The sequence below is a fragment of the Antrostomus carolinensis genome, unplaced genomic scaffold (genome assembly GCF_000700745.2).
Source record: "Antrostomus carolinensis isolate BGI_N321 unplaced genomic scaffold, ASM70074v2 scaffold28052, whole genome shotgun sequence".
Lineage (NCBI taxonomy): Eukaryota > Metazoa > Chordata > Aves > Caprimulgiformes > Caprimulgidae > Antrostomus > Antrostomus carolinensis.
Genome location: NW_010298012.1, coordinates 1,794 through 9,608, shown reverse-complemented (window position 1 = coordinate 9,608; position 7,815 = coordinate 1,794). Strand labels below are relative to the sequence as shown.

The following is a 7,815-nucleotide window of genomic DNA, read 5'->3' as shown; positions in this document are numbered from 1 at the left end:
AGCAGGCAAGAGCAAACACCAGCCAGACTCGGCCCCACATATGGCAGTGTGGAGGGTGTTGGTGAGGTGTGTTTGGGGACCACAGGGGACCCTGATGCCCACAGGGAGGCTGGCCAGCTGACACAGGGCAGTGTTGTGCTGGTGTGCCGCCTGTCCTGTGGTGCTCAACCCAAAACCTTTGCCCAGCGCCTTCCCACACAGCTCCCTGCCTGCCAGCCAGGCTTCCCGTGATGGATCGAGGGACAGTAGGGTTAGAAACCCCTGGCCTTGCGGGATATGGCCACCCTCCTACCTTGGAAAAGAGCCCAAAGCCAGCAGCCAGGCTCCCTACCTTGAGAATGGGTGCCATGAAGATGGAGAACCCTGTGAGGACGAAGACAGCCAGGCCAGTCAGCCTCTGCTCCCTGCAGGCAGTAGTGTGGGTGTCACGGTAGCCCAGGGTCCCTTGGAAGCCCACAGCCCCCTCCTGCCCTCCCAGCCCCCAGAGTCTTTGCTATTTTCAGCTTTGATAGCTGCAGGGACTGGTGGCATCCTGGAGGAGACACAAGCAGCCCCAAAGCCAGATCTACTGGCCAGCATGGGCACGTCCCACAGGCAGGGGGTTCTCCAGCGTGGGTCTAGGCTCATTGTGTACCTGATGCCCAGGAACTCAGGGTGCTCGCCAGGGACTGAGGTTGCGCTCTCCTTCCTCAGGCTCTCCATGTGCGCCAGGGAGATGACAGTGGCTGAGACATACCAGGGGAGGCCGGTGATGGAGTTGGTGACCATCAGGAGGGAGACACAGAGGAGGTCCAGGTGAAAGCCAGCTCCTTTCTGCAATGGGAGAGGCAGCGGGGCGGGGGTTAAACCCCTCCCCGTCAGCATCAGAGAGGCAGCAGTGGGGTCTGCCCACCCTGCTGGCTGGCTTGGGGTGCTGCTCTCCCATAGCTGCCCCCCTGGCCCACCCAGTCCAACCAGGACCAAGGTCCTCCCCATTGTCTGGGTCCTGCCTGTCCCCTGTCCTCCGCTCACCTGCAGCTTGTACTCCCTGCGGTTAAGGATGACGGCTGTGATCTGCTGGTCCATAAAAATGAGGATGGTGACAAGGACAGCGGGCACCACAGACACCAGGCAGACCCACCACGGGTTGGCTCCGAAGGGGAAGATGATCCAGCCCCGTGCTGGGTTCGTGGGCTGTGGAGAGCAGAAAGGTTACAGCAGCTGCCACCCACCTGGGGGGCCTGTGGTGCAACCAGGTGACAGGACCAGCCCCGGGTGCCCAGGCTGGAGCCCTGTGGGCACCCAGGGATGCTCCACCTGGGGAGAGGAAGAGCATCCTCTCTCATCCTGGGACTGTTCTTGGACAGCGTGACCCAGCACCCCCACGAGGACAGCCCTGCTATGGTGGAGCAGGGGGGTTGCTCCTGGGCACCGCAGTCCGAGAGTGGGGTACGTGCTCCTGGGAGCAGGGGGAAGAGGTGGCATTGGGCGTTGATGATAAGCCCAAGGAGGCAGCAGTGAGCACGGGCTGCTCTGAGGTGCTGCCAGCCCTGCTCCACACCCAGGGCAGGGAGTCCAAGCCCAGTCATGAGCCTGTGGCTCTCACCCCAGCATAAGCTGTACTGTGACGTGGTTAGTCTGGGACTGGGCCAGGTGATTTACAGAGCATGGGATTGGCTGCAGTTCAACCCCTTCTTGTTTGCTGGGATGCAGCCCGCATCCCTGTACGGCTGAACCCGATGGAGGGAAGGACAGCAGCAGCAGCATGGTGGGATGGCCACTGTGGGGGGCACAGATCCACTCCCCAACAATGCCGTGCCCACTCCACCAGCACCTTCAGCTCGCTGGGGACAAGGAGCTTAGGGGTCTCCAGGCCCAGGGTGGCATCAACAGCGCAGGAGGCGAGGATGGCCAGGATGATGGCGAAATCGCTCACCAGCTTCCGCACCTGAAAATGGAGAGGGCTTGACCTGGGCTGGCCAGGGTGGGGGCTGCCCCAGGAGCACCCCTGGGTCACAGCACCTGGAGCCATCCCCATGCTACTAGAATGGATGACCATGCCGCTGGGGTGGCTGAAGGATGCTGAAGTAGCGGCTGCTCCTGAAGCACTTGAGCATGGTGCAGGAGAGGAAGGTGCCCCCGAAGAGCAGGAAGGAGATGAGGGTGATATCGGGCACATACTGGCAGCTGGTCCCCAGGAGGTACCCACCTCGACCCAGGCACTGGGTCCTGCTCAGCTCAGCCAGGGCAGTGGGAGGCTGCAGAGACAGGGCAGGTGGCAAGGTGTGGTCACACATGGACACCGTGGCTTGAGCATGGTGCAGGAGAGGAAGGTGCCCCCGAAGAGCAGGAAGGAGATGAGGGTGATATCGGGCACATACTGGCAGCTGGTCCCCAGGAGGTACCCACCTCGACCCAGGCACTGGGTCCTGCTCAGCTCAGCCAGGGCAGTGGGAGGCTGCAGAGACAGGGCAGGTGGCAAGGTGTGGTCACACATGGACACCGTGGCCCCACCATAGCTGCTCGCCCACCCGCCTGGGAGCAGGGGCTGTACCTGCTGGGTAGCCAGGGGCAAGGGCAGTGGTGTGTCATTCCCTGCAGAGCTGTGACCTGCAAGGGGACAGGGGAGAGTTAGGGTGCCAACACCTTGGGGATGCTCCATCAGGGATGACTGGGATTGTGCTGTCATTGGGGTGGCTTCCCAGATTCTCCCCAAGAGCTCAGGGTGCTGGATGTGTCCTGTGGACCCCTGAGGTCTTGGCACCGGCTGACACCCAGGGAGCACCAAGGGAGGATGCCCCTGTGAAGGGCTTGGCTGAAGCTCCAGCTACTCAGAAGCACCATTGGCCCCAGGCTGTGCCCAGTGCTGATGCTTTTGGTACACGGTGTGGGTCTCAAATTGCAGGATCAGAGTGGACACATCTTCAGGCCCCAATAAACAACTTCTGATTTACAGACTGGGCTAGAAACAGCAGCACGAACCCACCCAGGTGCCCACCTCCAGCCCCTGGCATCCCCCATCCCAGAGCCATGGGAGCCGGACCAAGGCTCTTCTTGCTCCCGGCACTGTCCCCACTGCCTGCGCAGTGCCGGGAGGCAGGGACTGATGGAGAGATGGCATGGAGGGGAGTAGAGGAAGGTGCTGATGTAATTGGACAGGCAAGGAAGGGATTGAGCAGGTTCCTCCTCCTCCTCCAGCACCTTTCCCCCTGTAGCTGGGCAGCAGGGTCCCAGTGGGATCCCAGGGCAGCAGTCCCCGCTCCCCACCAGCTACGCAGCTGCTTGGGCTCACCAAGGCTGGACAAGTTGCAGATGCAGTTGTAGGAGGTGACATTGTCCAGCCTGTACTGCCAGTTGATGGGGAAGGCATCAGCCAGGCTCAGCATCTTCTTCAGGGAGTCATAGATGAATATCAAGCTGATGAGGGCGCAGAAGCCTTCCTCAGTGAAGCGGGTGAAGTGCTGCACCAGGTGGCTGGCCTCAGTGGCTACCAAAACCAAGCCAAAAAAGGCCACCCAGAGCCCAATCCAGAGGCGAAACTCCAGGTAGTCCAGGCTGTGGTCCCTGGTGGGAGGGGTGACCCAAAGCCTCAACAACACCCACCTGTGTGATGGTGGACCATGTCCCAGCCAGGGGACAATGGCCTGAGGAACCATCCCTGGCAGGGTACTTACTGGCTGAAGGAGAAGAGGAGGCGCTCGAAGACCAGCACGGGGCCGGTGCTGCTCAGGATGGTGAGAGGCTGGCCAGAAAAGAGGCAGAAGATGGAGCCAGCAAAGGCCGTGCCCAAGAAGCTCTCCAGCACCCCCTGAAACACAGGTGAGGGATGCCAGGCACATGGTTGGGGTGGGGGTCCCAGGCCTGTTCCCCGCAGCTGCCCACACCTCCCAGTGCTGCAGGGTGCAGGGTCAGCAGTCGGGGACACAGAGACCAAGGAAGGACACAGGATTCAGGTGATGCTTGGGATGCTCCAGGGGCACGGCTGGCTCCTTAGCACCACCTGGGAGGTGGGCACCCAGGAGACTTGTGGGCTCAGCTGAGAAGGGGCGGTGTGGGGCACCCCATGGCTGCACTGACCTGCATGTTGTCAGTCGCTTCCCCCAGCATGCCCCCGAAGGTGATGGCATTGGTGACCGTCACCAGGTAGATGTAGAGCACTGCCGAGAGGCACTGGGGGTGCAGGGCGTCGGAGAAGTCGCTGCCGTACCACGGTGCCTTCCTCCGAATGTCTCGCAGCAGCCCTCCAAAAAGCCTGGGACAGTGGAGGGAGAGCTCAGAGCACCCTCCCCATCCATCACCCCCTGAGAGAGCTGCAAGGCAGGGGATGGTCCCTTCCCCAGGAGACACCAGCCCAGAGTGGTTTGGACATGGTGGCCCCAAGTACTGGGGAAAGCCAGCGCCCTGTCCCGAATTTGGCATCCTGCTGCACCTCCTACCACCCTCACCCTTCCAGGCACCCACCTGCCTGTCCTCTCCAGCTCCTCCCTGGAGTGCAGGTGCCCTAGAATGGCTCTGTCCCCAGCTGCTGCCATGTCCCCATTGCCGTGGGACTGCCGATCTGGTGGGTGCACAGTGGTCCTGCGGCAGAGCAGAGCCTGAGATGACAGGCTTCAGGCCTCAAGACCCAGATGTGTCTAGAGGATGCTATGAGGGGATGGGGAGGATGGAGAGGGGACAGGGGTGCAAGCAGGGCTGGGGGGACCTTGTGTATCCCCTGATAATGAGCAGGAGGAGAAAGATCAGGAGGAGGATGGGAGATGAGGGTGTTGGACTAGATGTTCCTCAAAGGTCCCTTCCAACCCAACCACGATCTCCTCCAGCAAGCCCTGGAGCCAATCGTAGTGTGACTGGTTTTGGTGGAGGACCTGGGTGGAGCTGGAGGTGTCCTGCTTGGAAGATGAGCTTCACATCCAAGTGCTGAAACCCAGCGTTCCCAGCAGCTCCTCCCTGAAGGGCACACAGGGTGGTTTTGCCATCCCCCACCACGTGGGACAGCAGGACTAACAGCAGAGGGGACCAGAGAGAGCTGTGGTCATTGGCTGGAGCTGCAAAGTGGCTTAGCTGGGAGGACCTCACTGGCAAAGGTTAGCCTCTGGATGGCTTCATCCCCAGGGAGATGGAGATTTCAGGGTCACAGGCAGAAGTCTCCAACTGGGACCCTGCAGAGGGGCTGGCAGAGGCTGCAGGTGCCCTCCCTCCAGCCTACCTCCTGTGAGGAGATGGCAGACAGCTTGGTGGAGGAATTCTGGCACTGGGGTCCCATTTCCCAGGAGGAAGCACAGTCAGCTCATCCAGGAACGCCTCCATCCCTGCGATGAGGTCCTCTCGGTGCTCAGCCTGCCGAGCAACCCTTTGGAAGAGCTACAGGGAGATGCTGTGGTTTAGCCACCATGTCCCCGCGTTCAGCCACTGAGCCTTCCTCCCAGCCTGCAGCCACCACTGAGAAAGACACCCGTCCACTTCAGTGCAACAGGTGCACCTACATCCTAAAGACCCACCCCAAACCTTTGGTTTCTTATCCTGGGCAAGGAAGGCCACCAGCTCGCCTCATCCTCCACCTCTCCTGCTGCAGCCTGCAGAGGAGAGGAGCGGAGCTCTGGTGTCCTCAGCCTAGGTGTCGTCGCAGGCCCATCCCACCCATGGGTGCTGCACCAGGCTCACCTCATCCGTCAGCAGCGTGGCCATGGCCCTGCCAACCTCATGGTAGGCTTTCACTTTTTCTCGGGGACCCAGCAGAATAAAGAGGAACCTGTGAGCAAGACAGCGCATCTCCTGAGCATCCCCTGTCTCACCGGGGGATGTCTCTTCTGGGGGAGACCATGGTGCTGCACAGATGCTAGGGATGGTGGCTGGGCAGACTTGGGGGACTGCTGCCACCTTAAGAGGTGGCCATCCTAAGTGAGGAGTTGGGGGCAGAAGACAAGACACATATCTGCTGCCCACTGCATGGAAACCCCATGGGAGATGAGACCCTGGGACACCAGGACCCCAGGTGGATCACAGGGTCTGCAGAAACCCAGGCTGAGAGGGCAGGGATGACAGGTCTTTGGGGCAGAGGAGACATTCTCAGCTGGGAATGTCTGTCTGTGGGGTCATGCTCATGGGAATGTTGCTTGCAGGCAGGAGGCAGGAGCGTTAGGAAGGAGAGCTTGCCAGCTGCTTGGGCAGCAGGTTTGGTAGGACTACGGGGACATGGGAGAAAATTGGAAAGGGGGCTTAGAGTCCTTGAAGAAATAAGGCTAAAATCCCACACCTCAGAGAGTGCTGCATAATCATAAGGTCTCCAGAGGGACAGCCCATCCAAATATTTAAGGAAGCCCTCCACTCCTTTCCAAAACAGGCAAAAATGGTTACAGCCCTGGTACACTGAGGCTGTGGAGCAATTCCAGTGACTGTACCCCAAGCAAACCTCTGGAGAGGGGGTAGGGAAACTCTGATAGCATGAGCGGAGATGAAGGTGGCTCAACAGGACCTACTGCAGCCCTGATGTGGGGCATCAGTGCTGGAGGCCTTCTGGAGCCTGCTCTGAGGGTTAGGAGGTGAGGTAGCCACCTGGGATTGCTTTCATCCACGCATCTTCATCAAGACAACAGGAAAACCTTTAGACCCTAGAGATGGACCTGGGTGGGAGATAGCCCTGAGATGGTGGCTGCACCCACAGGACAGCCAGCAAAGGGGATGGCATCATGGACAAAGGGATGGGTAGGGACAAGCTCTCCTTCTCCTCCTGTTTGGGGATGAAAAATACAGGGCAAGGGGTTGTCATGAGCCCCTCGAGACCTGAAGGAGCTCCCAGGAACCTGCCACCAATCTCCCACCAAGGAGAGAGCAGCAGGTGAACAGATGTCCTGCTCCACCCAGCTGCTGGAGGACGGGTGCTCTGGGCAGAGTGACCAGGAGGTGGCAATGTCCCTCCTGATCCCTGCCTGCTTCTTCCACACGCTCCCTAAGGAAGTCCCCAGCTCAAGGGGCACACTGACCATTTCCCTTACACCTTCAGATGATGTGTTCCTCAACCATGCAGAAAAGACCTCCTGCCCTGCTCCTTTCCCCCTATACCAACACTGCTGGAAAAGCCACCCCACCACTCTGGAGAGCTTTGCGGGCAGCAGGAGGGAGAGAGGCTCCTGCAAACCTGCGTCCCTTCCTCGCTGTGAGCCCCCATGCTCCCAGGCAGTAAGGGGAGAGCATCCAGACCTTCCTAAGGAGGAGACTAAATGCAGAGCCCCGGTGGGAATAATCCAGGGGGTGTCCCTGCCAGGCTGCCCAACAGATGTTCCACTCTCAGCCTGTCCTGGGATGGTCCTAAGGAGCTGGGAAAAGCAGGAGAGGAAGCAGTGAGCCAGGGTTCTGGGACTGCCCATGGCATTGGGTGCCATACCCTTTGCTTTTGCCAAGCAAAGCCTTGTCCTGTGGGGCAGGGAGCACGGGACAAAGAGGGGCACAGGGCCATCAGACATGCTCCCTTTACCTGCTGGGGAGAGCGACTTCGGCCAGCGAGCCAAGGGCTACCCCTCGCCTGAGGCGGATGAAGGTGATGAAGGGCTTCTCCAGGAACTCAACTTCACCGACGGCAACATGGGCGACTTCGGCCCCTGGTGGGACCTTCTTCTTAAAACGGTTTCTCAGCTGAAAGGAAAGAGATGCAGCAGCTGGGCACTCGGGATGGAGCAGCTGCTCTCCGCCCAGCTCCATCCTGCCTTACCTGCTCCTTAAGAGGCGTTTCAGAGAGCTGGGCTCTGGGCTTAGACCAGCTTTTGGCCTTCCCTGCAAAGGGAGCAAGCGGCAAAATAGGTGTGCAAGCAAATAACTGGTGCACAGCTTGGGGGCAGTGAA

At 60.1% G+C, this 7,815-nt stretch overlaps 1 protein-coding gene across 1 annotated transcript in view; it reads right to left on the bottom strand.

The window, feature by feature from the left end:
* Positions 1–292: 292 nt before the first annotated feature.
* Positions 293–7,815, bottom strand: part of LOC104520589 (electrogenic sodium bicarbonate cotransporter 1-like) — a gene marked incomplete at both ends in the record, with an annotated part of 8,083 nt that continues 560 nt past the window's right edge. Inside the window, 14 exons of the mRNA XM_010162318.2 lie at positions 293–404; positions 635–813; positions 1,012–1,173; positions 1,814–1,926; positions 2,054–2,237; positions 2,534–2,589; positions 3,272–3,543; positions 3,654–3,787; positions 4,057–4,231; positions 4,441–4,557; positions 5,186–5,340; positions 5,641–5,728; positions 7,451–7,608; positions 7,685–7,797. Coding sequence (XP_010160620.2) covers positions 293–404; positions 635–813; positions 1,012–1,173; positions 1,814–1,926; positions 2,054–2,237; positions 2,534–2,589; positions 3,272–3,543; positions 3,654–3,787; positions 4,057–4,231; positions 4,441–4,557; positions 5,186–5,340; positions 5,641–5,728; positions 7,451–7,608; positions 7,685–7,797 — 2,018 coding nt within the window. The remainder of the gene's footprint in view (positions 405–634; positions 814–1,011; positions 1,174–1,813; positions 1,927–2,053; positions 2,238–2,533; positions 2,590–3,271; positions 3,544–3,653; positions 3,788–4,056; positions 4,232–4,440; positions 4,558–5,185; positions 5,341–5,640; positions 5,729–7,450; positions 7,609–7,684; positions 7,798–7,815) is intronic.